The 24,128-nt window shown below is 42.1% G+C and overlaps 1 protein-coding gene across 6 annotated transcripts in view; it reads left to right on the top strand.

The window, feature by feature from the left end:
• DPP6 (dipeptidyl peptidase like 6) overlaps window positions 1–24,128 on the top strand; it is a 1,780,442-nt gene that overhangs the window by 1,308,934 nt on the left and 447,380 nt on the right. For all 6 annotated transcript variants that reach the window (XM_068235887.1, XM_068235889.1, XM_068235888.1 and 3 more), the window contains exon 3: window positions 1,608–1,706. In XM_068235887.1, the coding sequence (XP_068091988.1) occupies window positions 1,608–1,706 (99 nt within the window). The remainder of the gene's footprint in view (window positions 1–1,607; window positions 1,707–24,128) is intronic.

The following is a 24,128-nucleotide window of genomic DNA, read 5'->3' as shown; positions in this document are numbered from 1 at the left end:
TTCATTACTACTTATTACAGCAAAACAATCTATATCTTGTGTTTTTTGCCACTGTATAGGCTTTCTTTGGGGGGTACTTTTTGCTAAAAATTATTTTCTTCTAACTCAGTTTTAATAAGAAGAATAAGAAAAAAATTGAAAAAAAACATTATTTCTCAGTTTTCAGCCATTATATTTTCAAAATGAAAAATGCTACCATAATTAAAACCCACACATTTTATTTTCCCGTTTGTATCGTTTATTGCAACGTTTAAACTTTTTCCCTAGTACAATGTATGGCGCCAATATTTCATTTGGAAATAAAGGTGCATTTTTTAAGTTTTGCGTCTATCCCCAATTACAGGCCCATCATTTATAAAGTAATTGTAGTATACAGTTTTTGTATACATATTAAAAAAGTTCAGTCCCTAAGGTAACTATTTATGTATTTTTTTTTTATTTTGTAATTTTTTTTTATTAAAAAAAATAAATAAAAAAAATGGTAACTTTAGGGGAGTGTGGGAGGTCAGGGGTTAATAATAATAATAAAAAAGGTAACTAGGGATAATAAACTGAAAAAAAAGGGGGGATGTAATATTACAATTTGGCCACAAGATGTCCTCAGTAGTGACTTCAGCTCCGTACTGTTTGTACGGAAACGGAAGCACTACGCATACGGAATGAATGAATGGCCAAGCCGTCTGTAGAGACGGCTGCAGCCATTCACATGGGGAATTAGATCAATGAATGGGGGGGGGGGGGCGTGGCGGGAGGGACGTAGTACCTACATCCCTGCACAGAGTTATGGCAGTTTGCAGGGACGTAGTTACTCGTCCCGGGGGAGGGGAAATGGTTAAAATAGATTTTTGTTATTGTGTGTAGAAGCATAAAAAGCATAAAAAATTGTCATTCAGTAAAAACATTCATTTTTAACTTTTTGATACAAAACAAAGCTATGGAATGCCAAGAAAGTCTTGTTTAGGATTAGGGCTATAGATACAATTGATAATTTAATCACCTTATTTTCACTTTAGGTTTCTTTTAAATTATCTCAGTACCCTTGAAAACTTGAGCTTATAAGGTAAAAGAAGTGTTTTCCTCTGTGAGGCTAGGTTCACACTGGGACGTTATTGTCCTGCGTTAATAAAGTCGCATAACGCAGGCTACCGCACTGCAATGTTAACCCTATGCAACGTTCACTGTGCGACGTTAAAGTTGCGTTGTTAATGTTGTGTTTATTGTGATGCACTTCTGCAGTGCGTTACCTCTAAACGCAGACGTTAACAGATACAGGGAAGCATACTTTTCATTGCCTGTATACTCTACTGTATCTACTGCATGTGACGGTAACGCAGTATTAAGGCGCGTTGCGACTTTTTTAGTGCGTTGCGTTGTAGTGTTGTGTTGCGACTTTAACGGCGCATCAAAATGCAACGTCCTACTGCAAATCTAGCCTCAAAAATATCCCAAATATTTTTCTCAGTGTTCCATCAAAAAGTTTGCATATCGGACTTACGAATGAAATGACACATTTGAGTTTGTCTGTTTTTTCTCTGTAACTAATTGTAATTCATCCAGTGACTTGGAGGGTGAAAAATAACCTATATGTATTTGGCTCCTCTTTCTAGTGGAAGATAATAGCCTGTCACTCAAGAAGAAGGTAACATTGCAAGATTTGGCCAATGGAGAGTTTGCAATCCACGATACAGAAGCGAAATGGATAAGCGGTAAGTCTGGCGCCACATTGCACAACTTTGTCCATCAATCTTTCCATTAGTTTCTCCAAGCAGATAATGAAAGCAGCTTTATTATATCCTTGGCTAATAACCCCACGTATTAAGATTGATGTACTTTTCGGGAAGATTCTGCACTTGGTATTTGACACACATCCTCTGCACTTTTTCTTTTTGTCTTTCTTGGTGTTAAGTTGTTTATCTTTCACAAGCAGTAAACTCCCAGAGTTGAGAGGTATAAATTAAAAATCATTGAGCAATTATTCTGCCTGAGTTGTCCAATGCATTGCTTCTTTCTTTTGGAAATACAATCAGATCTAATGTAATTATCCATAAAGGAGAAATTCTTCATCTTCCTATTCCCCGAGCGTGGCCAATTTATATGTCCTGAGTTTAACCACTGCTATATTGCTGTAGCTGTGTTGGGCCCAGACTTGCAGAGGGACAATCAAGGCTACTGCTTACAGTGGAGTGGGAGCAGGGGCATGACTATAAATCATGTGGTCCCCCAGCAAAACTTTGAGGCTACCCAATGTTCACATCCTTTCCCATGCCAACCCTGTATGACCCTCACAGCCTGGGAGCCCGTTTTACAGGGGTCATAAAACAAGTGTGGACATCGTAATCTACACCCCCATAACAAGTAACCACAAAAACACCTCATCTGAAGGATGGACCTCTTTAGCAGAGGGAGTGAAGTAGTAGTTGGGCTCCCCTGCAGCTCTGGGTTCCCCTGCAGTTAAGCCCCTGCGTGAGTAGGTGCTTTGTATTTGATGATCTTATTAAGGGACTCCGAGCACATCTCATGGGTTCATAACTGGTGACAGCGCTCATGGTTGCATCCGTTTGCAAACCTACAAAGGCAATGCAAAGCCCCTCTGGACTAAATACACGCCCTGAATGCAAAGCAGATGCAAATTGTGTGCTAATTCTGTTATTCATGGGTTGCCTTTAAGCATACCCATAAACAATTGAGTGTGTCAGCACACATACCAGCCACTTGTTTTATCCAAACTCCCCTTGATATTGCCGCTATAAAATGCATAGGGCCAGCCGACTTCCAACAAAGTCGTGCTATGACCCCTCTGGAGGAGCCTCTTGTAATGGCCATGCGTGTCACTTCCTCTTCCTGCTTCATTCAGTGATGCACTTCTCTAACAGAAAAGACAGGGGTGACCCGGAAGTTATAACATAGCCAAGATGGCAGCCGCGATTTTTAAATTGAAATCGAACGAAAACTATTTGGTTCAGAATGGCGATTCAGGCATCAAATGAAAGAGGAGAGCACAAGCTACAGAAAGGTATGCATCTTTAAGTACTTTGCAGTACTGGTTGGAGTCTCATTAAATTTGACTTTGTAAGCTAGTAAATATAAAAATGTAAGCAGCCAAAGGGTTTGAACTATAAGCCCTATGAACAGCATATTTGGATGCATTATTGAAATTTAGCCATGCATACATCGTTAGTAGTTTTAATCATAATGGGTAAATGTTGCTTTCATTTTTGTGTAATTTTTTGCATTTACAATTACGATTTTGTTGGTAGTCTTGATTTTGTGAAAATTTTAAAGAGTTGTGCTAAATTACATTCAAGCAATCCACTAAAGTGTGGGTATGAAAAAAAACCCTTTTTTCATTTAGAAAAAAAGCTTTTTTGCTTTAGATGGTTACAACAGCAATTTTAAGTCGCATTCAGCTGCAGTTAAGAATAGAGAAATTAATTCTATCTGAAAGGCAAAGAACCAGCTCGGACCTTTGTTACAGTAAAATACAGATAATAAAGCACGCAGTGGAGTAGTATAAAGACATTCTAATAGCAACAATCATAGAGAGAAATGCGTTTAGTCAAACTGTTTCTTCCATGTGGAGGCAAAAAGAGCAAATAAAACATCATTCAGGGAAGAATACCTGAAAGTGCCTAGTTGATCCCACTTAAATGCCAAAAGCACCAAAACCAGAAAAAAATATTAAGTAGAATACTGTAGGAGAAAAACTTTTACTGTATGGTAAAAAAAAAAAAACTGAACATCCATCAATAACTAGCCTGAGTCTGGAATGCCTAGTATCTAGCATCAAAACCTGAAAGAAAATTAAAAACAGTAAGGCTGACAAATTGAAGACTAGAGAGTCTATATTCAGACCATTCCTTCCAATCAAATTGATTTTTTTTAAGTATAAGACTATAATAATCCCTTACACAAATAACTGTTTATCCTAAGTTTTGTCCTAGGAGATAATATTACATCTTTTGTTTAAAATCAATTTTTACCGCTTTGTAATTGAAAAAAATTCCATAAAGTAGGTAAAAAAGTACTGTCAAAACTATTCAAAGTATTTTTTTGCTTGCTGGTGGCTTAGAATGCATTTTTATGACAAGGGCCCATATGCAATTAACTTTTTCTCATCAATAAAGTGCCTTTTAAACAACTAGCAAGCAACAAAACATTTAAAATAATTTTGACAGCACATTTTAACTTAGTTTTTCAGTTGCAAAGTGCAGAACAGTTATTTTAAAAAGGAGTTGAGAAATTATCTCATAGGAAAAATCTCAGGAGAAAGAGTACATTGCACATGGGCTAAGGTGTGAAAATATCACCAAGGAGAAAACTCAGGAGAAAAAGTGAATTTCATAGGGGCCATTGTTTTGATAAAGTGTAAAAATCTAGGAGAAAGCTTAGGAGAAAAAGGGAATTCAATAAAAGCCAATGAGCCCGGTCCAGTTCACTTTTTCTCCGTAAGGTCCGTACACACGCCTGATCAAAGGCAACGACCGGTCCGTCGTCACCTCCTGCTGGGCGTGTTTTCAGCAGACAGTACAGTGTGTGTACAGTCTGTCGGTGGACTGATAAGGCTGTTTCTGAGCGATCCGCCCGGTGGAGGTGACGACGGACCCGTCGTTGCCTTCCATCAAGCGTGTGTACGGACCTTAAGTATTCTCATAGGCCTAATTTTCAACAGCAAGGAGAAAAGCAACACATAGCTGCCTGAAGGCTCCAGGAACTGCCCTATTGGGTGCAAATAATAAGGCTTAGGCAGGTGTATGTTTGATTTCTTGGTCAGGAACTTTTTAAAATAGTTTCTTGATAGAGTTCCAAAGTTTTTGAACTTCCTTTTAGTGGAACTTGTAAATCAGGTCACCTGTGGAATCACAGCCTCAAAAAGACAACGTGGAATGGTCTGGATATATTTTAGGAGAGTTGGAAGGCCGTGTTGTATGATAAAACACATTTTTGCATAAATGCTTTTAAGTCTGAAATAGAAATTACTATTATGTGCAAAATTAACTTCACTGTACTTTGAAATTTCGCACAACGATTTTGCAATGTAATTGCAAATTTTGCAGCAAAATTACTACTATGTAAGATTAAAGTTCATCACCAATAGATGACCAGGCTCTGTAGGGTTAAAGTCCACTTTTACTGAAAGCTTTCATTTCAGCTATGAACAGGCCATGCAAGGTCTACAGCAATTACCAATTTTTATTTTTTATTTTTTTTTGGGGGGGTAGGGGGATTTCCTATGATCCTTTTATTAGGGAAAGTTTTCCTTTTTTTTAGACAGCATGTGGACAAGTTATGCTCACACCTGATTCAATCGATCAACAATTACATAACCTTGTTATAGGTATACAGAGGCACCAAAAGAATAAAAGTATCTAAAAAGTTTAAAAATAGAGGAGGCAGTGGTGGACTGGACTTACCTCCTCTAAGCAGACACATGCTTGGGGGAGGTAAGTCTATTACTGCCTTTTCTATTTTTAAACTTTTTAGATACTTTTATTCTTTTGACTCCTCTGTATACCTGTAACATTGTACAATTGGTGGAGGGGTGTTTTTTCCCAATTTTTCTCATGTCCCGAGGTGACATGTGACATGGGATAGACATGTATATGTACAGTACCAAGCACACAATTAACTAGGCTATGTTGCTTTTTTACTTTCTCTGCCTGAAAGAGTTACAAATCAGATATGCAAGTGACAGTGTCTGTCTGGATCGGATCATAGCGTAACCCTCACTGATAAGGAATTAGTCATAAAACACTTTCCTGGCAGAAAATGGCTTCTGAGAGCAGAAAAGAGATAAAAAGGGGCAATAGTTCATAGATTTTAGCTCTGGCCTACTTCAATGAATGTGTCATTGAGAAGAGGCCATGAAACAGGAAAAACTTAAAAATGAGATTTATATATAAAATAAAACTGTTGGATAGCTAAAAAAAAGTAATTTTTAGGAGAAGGAGGATAGATACAATTGTTTACCTCATAATTCTTTTTCCACCTCGGATGTCCTTTAACCACTTCCCGACCGCCTAACGCACAGGGGCGGCCGGGAAGTGGAGCCCGCAAGGACCAGCTTACCCACAGAGGCGGCGGTCCTTGTAAGGGCATGGGCGGAGCGATCGCGTCATCCGTGACGCGATCCTCCGCCGGCGCCTGTCTCCGCTCACCCGCCGCAACATCCTGCCGGCCATACGGAAGCGCCGGCGGGATGTTAACCCGACGATCGCCGCATACAAAGTGTATAATACACTTTGTAATGTTTACAAAGTGTATTATACAGGCTGCCTCCTGCCCTGGTGGTCCCAGTGTCCGAGGGACCACCAGGGCAGGCTGCAGCCACCCTATGTCGCACCCAAGCACACTGATTTCTCCCCCCCTGCCCCAGATCGCCCACAGCACCCCTCAGACCCCCCCCCCCCCTGCCCACCCCCCAGACCCCTGTTTGCACCCAATCACCCCCCTAATCACCCATCAATCACTCCCTGTCACTATCTGTCAACGCTATTTTTTTATCCCCCCCCCGCCCCCTCCTGATCACCCCCCCACCCCTCAGATTCTCCCCAGACCCCCCCCCCCCTGTGTACTGTATGCATCTATCCCCCCTGATCACCTGTCAATCACCTGTCAATCACCTATTAATCACCCCCTGTCACTGCCACCCATCAATCAGCCCCTAACCTGCCCCTTGCGGGCAATCTGATCACCCACCCACACCAATAGATCGCCCGCAGATCCGACATCAGATCACCACCCAAACGCAGTGTTTACATCTATTCTCTCCTGTAAACACCCACTAATTACCCATCAATCACCCCCTATCACCACCTGTCACTGTTACCCATCAGATCAGACCCTAATCTGCCCCTTGCGGGCACCCAATCACCCGCCTACACGCTCAGATTGCCCTCAGACCCCCCCCCCCTTATCAATTCGCCAGGGCATTATTTACATCTGTCCTTCCCTGTAATAACCCACTGATCACCTGTCAATCACCTGTCAATCACCCATCAATCACCCCCTGTCACTGCCACCCATCAATCAGCCCCTAACCTGCCCCTTGCGGGCAATCTGATCACCCACCCACATCAATAGATCGCCCGCAGATCCGACCTCAGATCACCACCCAAGCGCAGTGTTTACATCTATTCTCTCCTCTAAACACCCACTAATTACCCATCAATCACCCATTAATCACCCCCTATCACCACCTGTCACTGTTACCCATCAGATCAGACCCTAATCTGCCCCTTGCGGGCACCCAATCACCCGCCTACATGCTCAGATTGCCCTCAGACCCCCCCCCCCCCCCCTTATCAATTCGTCAGGGCATTATTTACATCTGTCCTTCCCTGTAATAACCCACTGATCACCTGTCAATCACCCATCAATCACCCCCTGTCACTGCCACCCATCAATCACCCCCTGTCACTGCCACCCATAAATCAGCCCCTAACCTGCCCCTTGCGGGCAATCTGATCACCCACCCACAACAATAGATCGCCTGCAGATCCGACATCAGATCACCTCCCAAGTGCAGTGTTTACATCTGTTCTCTCCTCCAAACACCCACTAATTACCCATCAATCACCCCCTGTCACTGCTACCCATCAGATTAGACCCCTATCTGCCCCTAGGGCACTCAATCACCCGCCCATACCCTCAGAACGCCCTCAGACCCCAGCCCTGATCACCTCGCCAGTGCATTGCTTGCATCTATTCCCGCCTCTAATCACACCTTGCGACACCCATCAATCACCTCCTGTCACACCCTAGCACACCTACCCATCAGATCAGGCCCTAATTTGCCCCGTGTGGGCTCCTGATCACTCGGCCAAACCCTCAGATCCCCCTCAGACCCCCTTCCGATCACCTCCCCAGTGCATTGATTGCATCTATTTTCCCCTCTAACCACCCCGAGACACCCATCAATCACCTCCTGTCACCCCCTAGCACTCCTATCCATCAGATCAGGCCCAATACAACCTGTCATCTAAAAGGCCACCCTGCTTATGACCGGTTCCACAAAATTCGCCCCCTCATAGACCACCTGTCATCAAAATGTTCAGATGCTTATACCCCTGAACAGTCATTTTGAGACATTTGGTTTCCAGACTACTCACGGTTTTGGGCCCGTAAAATGCCAGGGTGGTATAGGAACCCCACAAGTGACCCCATTTTAGAAAAAAAGACACCCCAAGGTATTCTGTTAGGTGTATGACGAGTTCATAGAAGATTTTATTTTTTGTCAAAAGTTAGCGGAAATTGATTTTTATTGTTCTTTTTCACAAAGTGTCATTTTTCACTAACTTGTGACAAAAAATAAAATCTTCTATGAACTCGCCATACACCTAACAGAATACCTTGGGGTGTTTTTTTTTCTAAAATGGGTTCACTTGTGGGGTTCCTATACTGCCCTGGCATTTTAGGGGCCCTAAACCGTGAGGAGTAGTCTACAATACAAATGCCTTAAAATGACCTGTGAATAGGACGTTAGGCCCCTTAGCGCACCTAAGCTGCAAAAAAGTGTCACACATGTGGTATCGCCGTACTTAGGAGAAGTAGTATAATGTGTTTTGGGGTGTATTTTTACACATACCCATGCTGGGTGGGAGAAATCTCTCTGTAAATGGACAATTGTGTGTAAAAAAAATCAAAAGATTGTCATTTACAGAGATATTTCTCCCACCCAGCATGGGTATGTGTAAAAATACACCACAAAACACATTATACTACTTCTCCTGAGTACGGCGGTACCACATGTGTGGCACTTTTTTACACCCTAAGTGCGCTAAGGGGCCCAAAGTCCAATGAGTACCTTTAGGATTTCACAGGTCATTTTGCGACATTGTTGGTTTCAAGACTACTCCTCACGGTTTAGGGCCCCTAAAATGCCAGGGCAGTATAGGAACCCCACAAATGACCCCATTCTAGAAAGAAGACACCCAAAGGTATTCCGTTAGGAGTATGGTGAGTTCATAGAAGATTTTATTTTTTGTCACAAGTTAGCGGAAAATGACACTTTGTGAAAAAAAGCCAATTAAAATCAATTTCCGCTAACTTGTGACAAAAACAAAATCTTCTATGAACTCACCATACTCCTAACAGAATACCTTGGGGTGTCTTCTTTCTAAAATGGGGTCATTAGTGGGGTTCCTATACTGCCCTGGCATTTTAGGGGCCCTAAGCCGTGAGGAGTAGTCTTGAAACAAAAATGACCTGTGAAATCCTAAAGGTACTCATTGGACTTTGGGCCCCTTAGCGCAGTTAGGGTGCAAAAAAGTGCCACACATGTGGTATCGCCGTACTCGGGAGAAGTAGTACAATGTGTTTTGGGGTGTATTTTTACACATACCCATGCTGGGTGGGAGAAATATCTTTGTAAATGGACCAATGTGTGTAAAAAAAATCAAAAGATTGTCATTTACAGAGATATTTCTCCCACCCAGCATGGGTATGTGTAAAAATACACCCCAAAGCACATTATACTACTTCTCCCGAGTTCGTCGATACCACATGTGTGGCACTTTTTTGCACCCTAACTGTGCTAAGGGGCCCAAAGTCCAATGAGTACCTTTAGGATTTCACAGGTCATTTTGCGACATTGTTGGTTTCAAGACTACTACTCATGGTTTAGGGCCCCTAAAATGCCAGGGCAGTATAGGAACCCCACAAATGACCCCATTTTAGAAAGAAGACACCCCAAGGTATTCTGTATAGCACTCCACTTCCTTCTCACTGCCCAAAGACATGCTGATCAGTTGTGTAACTGATACTTAACTGATACTTAACTGACTGACTTTCTGACTAATTCATAAATCAATTTCATTTAACCACTTTCCCCTTTACTACAGTTTATCTACGTCAGCTGTGGCTTCCCCCAAGCCACAGCCACGTAGATGAACGTTCCTACTTAAAACTGCTGCTGGGAGTGATCAGCCACGCCCCCGTGCACGCCCCCCTGCATTTACTATTCATCACTAATTGGTCCAAGGGAAAAAGCTTTCCCTGAGCCAATTAGACCACTCACGAGAAATGAATGAACACTGCTGTAGCGAATAGCAGTGTTCATTCATTAGGATGTAAACAATGCCTTGTGCACAGGCTGTGCACGATCTAAAGTATTCCCCCACTTCCCTATGTATCTAGAATGAATGGTTGTTGGGAGCTGAAGCTCCCAAGACCATTCAGAGTGCCCCCCTTCATGATTGATCACCGCTGCAGCCAGAAGCAGTGATCAATCATAGTAAAAATAGACTGCTGCGCTGCTGCGAGCGATCGGGCGCGCCCCCGCGCGTGCACGCGCGTGCACGTGCGCGCGCACGCTGCCGCTGGTGTGGGAACATTGTTCCCTGTATACAAAGTATCCCCCCTTGGTGATCGATCACTGCTACAGCCAAAAGCAGTGATCGATCAAAAGTAAACATTGCCTGGCTTCAATAGGAGTGCACAGGCGCGCTCAGGCGCGTGCACGCGCGCTCCCGTGCGCGTGCACGTGCGCTCCCATGCTCGCCTGTCACTCTGTCTTGTCCCCATGTAATAAAGTTTGATCGATCACTGCTGCAGTGATCGATCATGCCCCTGTACCTGCTGATCTGCCCCATCCTGGCTCCTGTGTTGTGCCATAGTGTGCACAAGTGCTTCTCCTCCAGGCCTCCCCTTGAATTGGTTACTGGGAGAATCTCCTCCCAGAACCAATCAAATCATAGTAAATATGAATGATCACTGTTGTGACCAATCACAGTGAGCATTCTGTGTGATGCAGCCCCACCTACTGTCCCAAGTATGAATTGCCAATCAGATTGCCTCTTATAAGATTGATTGCTGCTGCAGCCAATGGCAGTAATCATTCTTATAAAAGTAACAAAAATATTTACAAAGTATCTTCAAGTGCTCAGTTACTTCAGAAGCCTGTCATTCTGTCTTCTGAGGTGACTGAGGTGACAGGAGAGCTGCTGCAGTGTATTTGCAAAGATTTAGGTATTCTTTTTATAAATACCAGCTTCCATACCCTATACCAATTAACCCCATAACTCCCAGAGTCAGTCATCTTTTCCTCCACAATTTTTTAAATTGACGTAGAGCTTAGCTCTACGTCCGCCCCCCCCCCCCCCCCCCCCCCCGTCCCCCAAACAACAGAAAAAAAAAAAACTTTTTGTACTTTCCTACCTACCACTAAAAATGGCGAAGAGGCACTATACAGTAGAGGAGGCACTGGCCATTCTCCAAACCAGCAGTACTAATGAAGAGGAAAGTGGAGAGGAATCGGGCACTGACTGGCTCCCTGACAATGAGTCGCTAACAGGCAGTGACTCCAGTTCTGAATACACAGGGCCACCGGCCAAGAAAGTTGTGAGAGGGGTGCAGTCTGCGATCGCTGTTCCTGCCATCAGCAGCGACTCTGGGGATGAAGGGCCATCAAATCTAATAGAAAGGAGGACAGCAGGCAGTTTGGCTGGAACCAGTGGCGATAATGAAGATGGTCCAGGGGCAGTAAGGCAGACCACACAGCCAAGGGTACCTGAGGGAGATGATGTGCCACGTGACAATACTCACCTACTCTGGTTTCCGGCAAACATGGAAGAACCCAGTATTCCCCCATTCACTGCAGCAAGTGGGATATTAGTGGACACCTCAGATATGACGCCACTAGACTATTTTCAACTGTTTTTAACAGAATCCTTCTTGCAAGATATTGTTGACCAGACTAATATTTATGCTGAACAATTTTCAGCTGCCAACCCCACTGCTTACTACACATTTAAATGGAAACCAACAACAGTACCCGAGCTTAAAGTTTTCCTCGGACTCACTTTCAATATGGGCCTAACACACAAACCACAACTACGGCTGTACTGGTGTAAAGACTCGATTCACTCTATGCCCATCTATCAGGCAACAATGACCCGAGGTCGTTATGAACAGCTGATGAGGTTTCTGCATTTCAATAATAATGCAAACGCCGTTAAGCGCAGTGACCCATCCTTTGATCGTCTTTTCAAACTAAGACCTCTTCTGAACCACCTCAACCAAAAATTTCCTGAAGTTTATATGCCCGGCCGAGAAATTGTAGTGGATGAGTCCCTTGTGCCCTTTCACGGTAGGCTCGCCATGAAGCAGTATATTCCCAGTAAGCGGGCCAGGTACGGGGTTAAACTGTACAAATTATGTGAAAGTGGCACTGGATACACTTATTCCTTTCGGGTATATGAGGGAAAAGATAGCTCGTTGGAGCCTGCTGGGTGCCCGCCAGACATGGGTACTAGCGGAAAAATAGTTGTGGACCTGGTTAATCCCCTTTTACATAAAGGGTACCACCTGTATGTGGACAATTTTTACAGTGGTGTTCCACTTTTTAAGTTTCTTTATACAGCACAGACTATGGCCTGTGGCACTGTGAGGCTAAATCGAAAAGGTCTGCCATCACAGGTCCTAAACAAAAAATTAAAAAGGGGGGAATCCTGCAGTCTCCGAAGCAATGAGCTTCTCTCTTTAAAATACAAGGACAAAAGGGATGTCCTGATGCTATCGACCATCCACACGGAGGCTACCATGACATGTCAAAGTCGAAGACAGCAAATCCAAAAGCCAGTGGCCATCGCAGAATACAGTCAATACATGGGTGCTGTTGACTTTTCAGACCAAATGATGGCACCATATTTGATCCTAAGAAAGACCAGGGCCTGGTACAAAAAAGTAGGAATTTACCTCCTGCAAATGGCCATGTATAATTCCTATGTTATCTTCAAAAAATCAGGCCATGGGGACTCCTATCTGAAGTTCCAAGAACAAATAATAACTTCACTGATTTTCGAATCTGGATATAAAGCCAAAACCACAGACCAAGATTGTGAGGACGTTGCACGACTTCGTGACAAGCATTTTCCAGCGCCAATCCCCCCTACTCCATCCAAACCGTATCCTCAAAGAAGATGTAAAATTTGTAGCAAACATCACATGAGAAGAGATTCCAGATATTATTGTCCACAATGTGCATCCAAACCTGCTCTGTGCCTTAAAGACTGCTTTGAAGTCTACCACACACTCCATAAGTATTAGATTACTTCATTTTTCATCTTTCAAATGAACTGTGCAAACTTGATACTTTTGACAATCTGGCTCCTGACCCCTGGCCTGGCTGACAACGATTCTCTGGCTCCTGACCCCTGGCCTGGCTTACAACGATTCTCTGGCTCCTGACCCCTGGCCTGGCTGACAACGATTCTCTGGCTCCTGACCCCTGGCCTGGCTTACAACGATTCTCTGGCTCCTGACCCCTGGCCTGGCTGACAACGATTCTCTGGCTCCTGACCCCTGGCCTGGCTGACAACGATTCTCTGGCTCCTGACCCCTGGCCTGGTTGACGACGATTCTCTGGCTCCTGACCCCTGGCCTGGCTGACTAAGACTCTCCGGCTTTTGATTTGTGGACTGGCTGACGAAGATTCTCTGGCTTTTGACCCCTGGCTTGGCTGACGAAGATTCTCTGGCTTTTGACCCCTGGCCTGGCTGACATAGATTCTCTGGCTTTTGACCCCTGGCCTGGCCGACGATGATTCTCTGGCTTTTGACCCCTGGCCTGGCTGACGATGATTCTCTGGCTTTTGACCCCTGGCCTGGCCGACGATGATTCTCTGGCTTTTGACCCCTGATATGGCTGCTGAACACACTCTGACCCCTGGCATGGCTGCCAAACATCAGCTGACCTCTGTAATGGCTGCTAACCAACCTCTACCTTCCAGGATTCTACAGTTTCTACAATGGTGAGTACCACTGTGTTTGTGTTTTTGTTTAGAGACTTTGCTGTACTCGCATGTAGTATGAGAGCTTGCCTGTACAATCTGTCAATTAGCCATTGGTGCTAATTGAGGTTTACAGTCTGCTGTGTACCAAAAAAAACGATCAGATTATGTATATGATATATCATTTTAACCGTAACAAGCAAGAGAATATAATTTGAGGTGCTTTAGGGCTGAGGCCTATGTCATGCGAATTATTTTTAGTGACAAATTATAAAAAATTGTACAAAAATACCATTTTCAAAGTTATGGTGCAATTTCAGCAAAACCACGTAAGTCCAAATGTTACAAAATATATATATCTGAGTAGGCCGGGGTCTCTAGTTTTCAGAATGGTGACATTTATGGCTTTTCTTGATTGCTCAGACGCTTCATGGGCTTTGCTAAGAAACAATGACTGTATTACTTTTGGTTCAAAAAATAGCCTTGAAAAATCCATTGGTGCTACAGGTGGTTAACAGTGTGCTGTGTGCCCAAAAAGCTATCTGATTATGTGTATAGGGTGTCATTTTAACCGTGACAAGTGAGAGAATAGAATTTGTGGGGTTTGGGAGTTGAGGCGTCTGTCATATGATTTTTTGGGGGAGCCAAAATGAAAAAAACTGTAAAAAAAACACATTTTCAAAGTTTTGATGCAATTTCAGCAAAACCGTATAAGTCCAAATGTTACAATATATATATATCTGAGTAGGCCGGGGTCTCTAGTTTTCAGAATGGTGACATTTATGGCTTTTCTTGATTGCTCAGACGCTTCATGGGCTTTGCTAAGAAACAATGACTGTATTACTTTTGGTTCAAAAAATAGCCTTGAAAAATCCATTGGTGCTACATGTGGTTAACAGTGTGCTGTATGCCCAAAAAGCTATCTGATTATGTGTATAGGGTGTCATTTTAACCGTGACAAGTGAGAGAATAGAATTTGTGGGGTTTGGGAGTTGAGGCGTCTGTCATATGATTTTTTGGGGGAGCCAAAATGAAAAAAACTGTAAAAAAAACACATTTTCAAAGTTTTGATGCAATTTCAGCAAAACCGTATAAGTCCAAATGTTACAATATATATATATCTAAGTAGGCCGGGGTCTCTAGTTTTCAGAATGGTGACATTTATGGCTTTTCTTGATTGCTCAGACGCTTCATGGGCTTTGCTAAGAAACAATGACTGTATTACTTTTGGTTCAAAAAATAGCCTTGAAAAATCCATTGGTGCTACATGTGGTTAACAGTGTGCTGTGTGCCCAAAAAGCTATCTGATTATGTGTATAGGGTGTCATTTTAACCGTGACAAGTGAGAGAATAGAATTTGTGGGGTTTGGGAGTTGAGGCGTCTGTCATATGATTTTTTGGGGGAGCCAAAATGAAAAAAACTGTAAAAAAAACACATTTTCAAAGTTTTGATGCAATTTCAGCAAAACCGTATAAGTCCAAATGTTACAGAATATATATATATGAGTAGGCCGGGGTCTCTAGTTTTCAGAATGGTGACATTTATGGCTTTTCTTGATTGCTCAGACGCTTCATGGGCTTTGCTAAGAAACAATGACTGTATTACTTTTGGTTCAAAAAATAGCCTTGAAAAATCCATTGGTGCTACATGTGGTTAACAGTGTGCCGTGTGCCCAAAAAGCTATCTGATTATGTGTATAGGGTGTCATTTTAACCGTGACAAGTGAGAGAATAGAATTTGTGGGGTTTGGAAGTTTAGTCCTCTGTCATATTATTTTTTTTTAGCAGCAAACTGAATGAAAAGTAATAAAAGTGTTATTTTCTTATACTCTGCACCAAAATGAAACACTTGTAAAAAAAAACCCAAAAAGACAAAATTAAAAACAGAATACATAAAAAGTTACCTTAGAGACTCAGCTTGTTAAATATGTATGTCATGTGGGTGTGTTACTGTGATATTTGCAAATAAGAGCTTGTAATTACTGAAAGAGTACAATGAGAAAACCAAAAACACAAAATTGAAAAAATACACCTTTATTTCCAAGTAAAATAATGTCAGCATACATTATACTAGGGACATAATTTAAATGTCGTGATAACCAGGAAACATAGGCAGATAAAATGTGTGGGTTTTATGCACAGCACCAGTGTTTATTTTAAAACTATAGGGGATGGAATTGGAGAAAAAGTGCGTTTTTTCATTTTTTCCCTTGTTTTTCCCTTTAAAATGCATAGAAAATGAAGTAATTACTGAAAACAAATCTAACCTCAAAAAAGCCTAATTGGTGGTGAAAAAAACAAGATATATATCACTTAGGTGTCATAAGCAGGGATAAAGTTATTGCTGATTGAATGGGGACACCGCAAAAGCGTCAAAACTGCTCTGGTCAATAAGGGGAAAACAAGGTCTGGATGCGAAGTGGTTAAAGAGAGTCTGAAGCCTCCAAAAATACTTGTTTTTGCTTAACAGTCCTCTTCAGCATTAATGCCATATAATGAAACGCCGCATCCCCGCATCTGAACGTTTAATTAATACCCCTGAAATCCCTGGAGCAAATTTTGGGGCTCCTTCCTCAAAGAGACAGAGCTTTGGGCAGTAGCTCTGCCTCTACTTGCATCAATCTGCGTGGATCTAAGCCTCCTCCCACCCCTCTCAGTCTTCTTTCACTGAGAGGGGCGGGGAGAGGCGGATATCTGCGGAGATTGATGCGAATGGAGGCAGAGCTGCAGCACAAAGCACTGCCTCCCCCGGGCAGCAAAATCCGCGACCTGGAAAGTCGTGGAATTTTGCCCCGGGATTTTGGGGGTAATAACTGAGTGTTCAGCTGCGGGGATGCAGCGTTTCATCTATGGCATTAATGCTAAAGAGGACTGTCAAGTAAAAACAGGTATTTTTGGAGGCTTCAGACTCTCTTTAAGTAGTGACCCTTTTTGTATTTGATTGAAACTCTGTTTGACCACTTCACCCCACAGACTATTTACCCTTACTGCCAAGAGCCATTTTCCCTTCAGTGTTCCTCCCATTCATTTGGCCATAACGCTATCACTGCTCATCACATCTAAATTATCTATATCTTGGTTGTTGTTTTTTTTCTACCAGAAATTAGACTTTTTGAGGGCAGAACTTGTTTTCAGTAATTACATTATTTTCTGTGCATTTAATAGGAAAAAACAAGGAAAACAATTTAAAATACACTTTTTCTTCAATTCCTCTGTAGTTTTAAAATAATGCTACTATAAATAAAACACACACATTTTAATCGCCAATTTGTCACAGTTATTACAATGTTTAAATTATGTCCCTAGCACAATGTATGGCGACAACATATTATTTGGATATAAAGGTGTATTTTTTTCTCTCTTTGCGTTTTTTATACCCAATCAATAATTACAAGCGCTTATTTGCTAAAATAACAGTCATATACCCTCCCTACATATATATCCATTTTTGGTAATTATGCTGGGTAGGGGTTAAAAAGGTTTTAATAACTATTGAACGTATTTACTTACTTTGATTTTACTTTTTGGCCACTAGCTGCTGACATACACTCTCCTGGAAGTTACCAAGAAGTGTTCAATTGTTTTTTAACAACATTTTTTTTTACTTTCACTTTTTGTGAATGGACATGGCTTGCGATTCAAGTCATGTCCATTAAAGTTATGTCCATTAATTCTTAGGGGCTTTGATTGGCTTGGGGAACACATGTTCCCCTTCACCATTTGGCGACATGTAACGATCATCGTGAATAAGCGGTTGGAGGGCGCGCATATTTGCGTTCAGATTGATTAACTGCAGCTCAAACTGCTCAAACTGAATGCATATACGCTCATTTTTAAACTTCTATGTTTGGATTTTTCTAATCTTGTTATGAGAAGGGTGGCTTGCTTGAAGGTGTCCACTAATGGTCCAATTCCTAGCGAAAAATCGTTTGAGCGAACAGAAATTCTGATTGGATTTGTTGTAAATAATCTCAGTTGATGGGCACAACAATCGATTACGAACAATTATAAAAATAGTCATCTGATTGGATTTTCATCAAAACCAAAATTTGGATTTTCTTGTTGGTTGTAAAAGATAGGAAGCAAACATTGGTACGTTGATGGTGCTCTGAACGATAATTTATCTGATCGCTCAAACAATTTTTTGCTAGAAATTGGACTGTTAATGGCCACTTTTAATCTCAGGCCATCCGGGTATGTTGCTATGCAATTGTGGCTGTCCTGATCCGGATTCTGTGTTCCTGTTGCCGCACTTTGTTTTTTGCATTGTTTGCATGACACGTCGTTCCGGCTTCAGCTTGTGTTGTCACTGTGGGTTTGTGAGGTATGACCAGGTTTCAAACATTGGGCATGATTCACTAAACCGTGATAACTCAAATATCATACCTTATCAAAGATATCACATCCTATCAAAGTTAACACGCCTTATCAGAGTAGCATAGCGAGCGCTACAAACTTATGCCTGCTAATTGGCAATGGCATTCATCCTGCCCTGAGCCCCTGCGGGTTCATAGCGCTCGATATGCTACTCTGATAAGGCGTGTTAACTTTGATAAAGTGTGATATCTTTGATAAGGTGTGATATTTGAGTTATCCCGGTTTAGTGAATCAAGCCCATTGAGCGACCAATAGGAGGAGTGGGAGAGGATTTCATGGCGGTTTTTAGCCAGTTCCCCATCAGGTCCTCTAATATAAATACTCATCAGCATAGCTGGCTGAGAGTCAGTAGGCAGTATATAAGGAGTGGAGGCTCACATTGTATCGTGTTGCGTGGTGTGAACAAGAGCCAGGGAGGTTCGAAACGGTGGTCTGTTGACACTTTACAGCATTTTTATGTGACTCTTTTGCACTTTGAAAATAAAGCAAATTGGTAAAAGAGCGGTGCTGGATTACTTTGAATTCACTTCTCAACCCCACCGCCACTGGCTGGGTCTCTGTTCTTCTTTGCCGCCACGTTCTCATCAGTGTACGAGCGTGGACTCTTAAGCATTGCAACCGCTGTCCCTGTGCTTTATGCTTAGCTGTCCTCTTTATATACTTTTTTTCTGGTTTAAGATCATTAAGCTGACACATGTAGCCTGCTCCAAGCTGTGGCACCAAATGGCTCATCACCCAGATGATCTCCCAACATATATATGGGATGTTTTAATTTGTCCTGTAGAACAGTCACTTACCAGTGATTTGTAAGGTGAACTTATCCATTATATAGCTGTAATAAAACCTTTCCCATGAGATATTTAATTACACATTATAAGAACAGATGAGGGAATGAAGCCCTCTCTTCCATTTGTTGCGTATGTGTCGGTCTTCGGTTAATCCCCTCACGCGATACCATTATTCATTTGTTGGTAAAATCATATTACTCTTTCTCCTCACTGATTCTGTTACATTTCTGCTTAACTTTGTTGTTTTTTTCTGCTTTTATTGTTTTTTTTTCTGTTTGGGATAAAAAAGTAAGATAATTGAGTTTTGGATAAACTCAGGTCTCATCCAAATATACATTTCTTAGATCTTTTATGTCTATTCATCTCTTGATGTACTCCGTGTTTTTCATCTTTCATCTAGCTTGTTTTTTTTTTTTTAATCTTTTTTTGATATCTTGTCTGAGACTTTATAGATTTTTTTTTCGAATCCTGCTTTTTTTTTCATTTGCATTATTTCATTAGCTCATTCCATCTAAATGGTCTTTTGCCGCCTGAATTTCTCATCATTTCAGCCTCTCCGCATTTAATTAGACCTCTCTGACCTCCCTCTTCTTTTCATCCGTGCGATAACATCTACTGTCACTATGCCACTCTCTCTCTCATACTCTTCTCCGCCGGTGGCTGGCCGTGAATGCTAGTTTTCTCTGCTGCTTGTTGTTTTGCATTGTCTAAGCACTTTGTGACATGTCCGATGATCCATCTTACTTTGTCGCTTTTCAGTACTGTATATGTCAGATGATTTATATGTCCTTTACGCATGTCTCATACCTGCCGCCTCCTCATTAAACAGTTCATTCTCCATTGCCACCAATTTATTGGATGAGCTGTTAGTGTGATAGATAATGATGGCAGCCTTCCTTCGTAAACTGCAGGACTTAAAGTGTCCGTGTGCCTATATTTAAATGTGCATACTGTGGAACATATGAAATTCATTTTTTTTACCTGAGTTTTCTCCTGAGTGATATTTTCACAACTTGTAAATAAAATGCCATTTACACCACCAGCAAGTAAAAACAAATACTCAAAATTATTTTGGCTACTTTTTTTTTTACCAACTTTTTGGTACTTTTTCTATTGCAAAGTTAATGTAAATGGAAGATGAAAAATTATCTCCTAGGAGAAAACTCAGGAGAAAAAGCGTATTGCATATGGTCCTATGTCTTAAAATGAGGCCCTGATCTACAATGCTGGATCTATACTCTTTACCGCCCAAGGCCACTGTCAGCAGCTGCCCCGTTCAGCATAAATAGCCAGATGACAAATACCCCCCCTCCCCAGTATAAGTAGCCAGGTGACCCTCCCCCATGCTCCAGTTTAGATAGACTGAACCCTCCCTTCCCGCCTCCCTCCAGTATAGGTATCCTGATACCCCCCCCCCCTCCCTCTAGTATAAGAAGCCAGATGATCCTCCCCCCTCCTGTATAGATAGCCTGATGACCCCCTCCCCCCAGTATAGATAGCCATGTGACCCTTCCCTTCCCCCTAGTATAGCTTGCTACCCACCCTTCCCTTGATTCTGTGGTGCCCTGAGCCATGGCCTAGGTGGCATTGGCTTAAATATGGCCCTGCTGATCCATGATGCATCATACCTGCTTTACTATTATTTTTTATTTTTATGACAAAGGCTCTCCGAGCTCCAATTTCAATTCACCAATTTGCTGCCAACATTTGAAGGTGTATAGATAAAAATGATAAACTCTACTACTCTGTCTTTCCAAGTCATCTCCATCTGCACCTGCCATACCTCTGCCCATGGCTGCTGTCTTGCTTGGTTTGGAATGTCTATACAGCATGTCAAAAATTAATGTTGATATAAGGAGACATGTTCTCTAAAGTAAAGTGCAGAATGGTGAGAGGTTTCTTTTTTTCTTACTTCCTCTCTCTGAAATATTGCAGACAAGTAACATAACTTTTCCAAAGTTAAGCTTTGATAGTGCTGATATTGCCCTAAGACATCCACACTCTGGAAACACATTAGGAGAAGTGGATTTTTCAGACTCTGTAGGAGATGCTTCCTCTGCACATAATCAGTAATGGTCCTACTGTTATCTGGCTGTTAATAATATTTTACATTCTACAGAAATACCCGTGTTTGTCTTATCTACCAAAAAATACTGTCTGTGTCGAAGGTATTGGAAAATGTTGAATAACGTCTATATATTTTAAAGGTAAAAATCATGTTTTGTTTTTTTTAAACACGTCACAGAGAGAAGGTAAAAGCAGTCTTGAACAGAATGCAGTGGGTAGCACTTACCAGCACCAGGTTTTAGCCATTTCCAGGAAGCGATTAAAATGCACATTATTTTGGTATTTTGGTGTACAAGGAAAGTACAGTGTAGAGTGGTGCCTCCTTACCCCCCCTGCTTATTCCTACTGCCATTGTAGCAATTGGTAGATGTTTATAAATAGAAAATAAAAACAAATGTGCACTAATTGTACTAGGCTCCTGTATGAAGCAGTTACTACACAAGGATGTAGCAACTGAAGCATTCTTGTGAATAGCAGTGTTGCTTTGTTACAATCCATAGTCACAGCATAGCGGTGATCCACAAATATTTTTTCACTATCCGACATTTTGATCCGAATCCGTGATTGGGAATTGATCACGGAATTCAATCACGGATGCAGCCGTTATTTTGCGTATTTGGCCCGTGATCACGGCCGTGATCATGGAAAAAGTATTCCTGATTATAAGCTGAAAAGCCGCTGACTTTATGTGGTTAATAGCAAAGCCCCCTTACTTGATATAAATACCAAAATACCAAATTTGCAGGATATGTTAAAGGGAAGATCCGCGCTGCACATAAAAAAAAAAACTGCACTCACCTGGGGCTTCGGGGCTTCTTCCAGCTCCTGGCAGTCGATCGGTGCCCTCGTAGCAGCTCCTCTCTCTCCCGGCGTCCAGCGGTGAAGAACCTTGTCAGGTCGGCTTTCGGGTCAGCGTCATGAGCGTTCCACGGCGCGGGCCACGTGGTGTACATGACGTCATCGGGGCTCTACTGCACAGGCGCTGTAGTTCTGCGCCTGTGCAGTAGAGACCCGATGACGTCTTTACACCACGTGACCCCCCCCGCCGTGGAGCTCACAGAAGCCGACCTGGAAGCCGATCTGGCGAGGTTGGCTTCTTCACCGCTGGACGCCGGGAGGGAGAGTAGCTACTACGAGGGCACCGATCGACTGCCAGGAGCTGGAAGAAGCCCCAGGTGAGTGCAGTTTATTTTATTATGTGCAGCGTGAACCTTCCCTTTAAGTAAAACAGTGGGAACAAGGGGGATTTTCTTTTTCATTTTTTATTCACTAGTGTTGCTCGGATATCCCTGATCACGGATTCGAATAAAGATCCAGATAAGCTGTGATTGTGATCTGGATTTGAAACTGACTGACGAATTTGACTCGGATTTTATCCATGATTGCCTGTAAAATCCGCGATCACGGGTTCATGATCCGGATTTGCCTTTAACTTTAATAGCAAAGCTCCCATACATGCTACAATCACCAAAATTGCATGGATTAAAAAGTGGTTACAACTTAATTTTTTTTTTTTCAAAAAGACCTTATAGTTTTTGAGATAATCAATTTTAAAGGTTCAAAGGAAATTTCAAAGTAAAAAAGTATACAAGTAAATGTGGTAAATACTTTAAAGAGTAACTGTCAGGCTGCAGAAGCTAATTTAAACCTCTATTCTCCTGTGTTAAACAGTTTAGAAGGAAGCTCAAAAGCCATTAGTGAAGATAAACATTTCAGTTACCTTTGATGTGTGCTTATCAGCAAGTCTGTTATAGACCCATAAAGACGCAAGCCGCAGCTAAACTGCAAAGCATTCTGGGGCCCTCCCCTCGGCTGCTAATGAGACGTTACAGAAGCTTGTAATCCGTCTAGCTGTGTAGCACTGATAAATCTCGGGGCAGAGTACTCTGCAGGAGTCAGCTATTGTTCCTAGCCACATGGCTCATTAATATTCACTGCACACCGTGTTGTTCAAGAACGAGCTTATCTGTGATCAGGAATCAGGCAGGACATGACGACACATTTGACAGAAAAACATGGAGCCTGCCATGAGCTGTCAGGAGCATCTATCTCTGCATATACTATATACAAATTCTGTGAAGTACAAATGTGGACAGTGAAATGCATATGTAATGTAAGTACAGCCAATCTTTAGCTACTGATATATGTGTTTATTTTCTCTGAGACCCTATACCTAACAGCTCCTCTTTAACCGTCATTTACCACATTTAAATGTATACTATTTTCCTTTGAACCTTTAAAATCCATTTTCTCAAAAACTATAAGGTCTTTTGGAAAAAAAAATGTTTTAAGTTGTAACCACGTAGAAGTACAACACTTTGCTCCATTTCTCAGTCCATCCTAAACACCGGCATGGATATGGCTCTCAAGGAGTTGGACATCTGTGTCTAGCGTGAATAGGCAGCTGAAACCTTGGGGGGGGGGGGGCTCTTTTATATCTCATGATGCTGCGTGTATGTTGTGAAACTCTGAAAATGTCCCCTGTGCTCTCCTGGCTATCTCTCTGTTGGAATCTGAAAAGTAATACTGTGCATAGCGGTAAACTGTTTTTTACTACTCCAACACACTTAATCCTCCAGTGGAAGTGAAAAAGATGTCCTCACACACCTGTTCCTCCAATCCCACAATCAGAGAGGCTCACCAGATAAATGCCACCTCACTTTTTAGGTCAGACTCAATTTGGTTCTCACCATGGATCATCAGCAGATCACAACAAGATTCCTCACTTTCAAATACAAAATCTAACATTTTTAACCCTCAATAAAACAAAAGCATAAACCCATAATTGCGTAGCAAGCATAGAAATTTGGATGCAACCTCACTTTTGTGCCATTAACAAACTTACAGACTCTCAGAAGTAAAATGGCATATTTCAGGTGGAGTCGGGCCCTGGAGTGCTGCTGTATAGTGGTATATCGGCTTCCTGCTCCCTGTCTCCTCACACTTCCGCTCTCCAGGCTCTTCCTGTGTTCCACCATCTTTCCCCTCCCTGTGTGTAACATCCTGCGTCAGGCGTACTGGCTCCACCCTGTACTGGCTGCATGTGTGTTGTGCTGAAGGTCTGGGAGTTCTTTGAAGTAATTTGATACATGCATTCAGGTGTACATTCATTTCTAATAGTATTACTACCATTATTGTTGTTTATTTGGGGGGATGAGATAAAGTGGGAG

The sequence above is a fragment of the Hyperolius riggenbachi genome, chromosome 5 (genome assembly GCF_040937935.1).
Source record: "Hyperolius riggenbachi isolate aHypRig1 chromosome 5, aHypRig1.pri, whole genome shotgun sequence".
NCBI lineage: Eukaryota > Metazoa > Chordata > Amphibia > Anura > Hyperoliidae > Hyperolius > Hyperolius riggenbachi.
The sequence above is the reverse complement of the archived record's forward strand: the minus strand, read 5'-3'. Positions and strand labels throughout refer to the sequence as shown.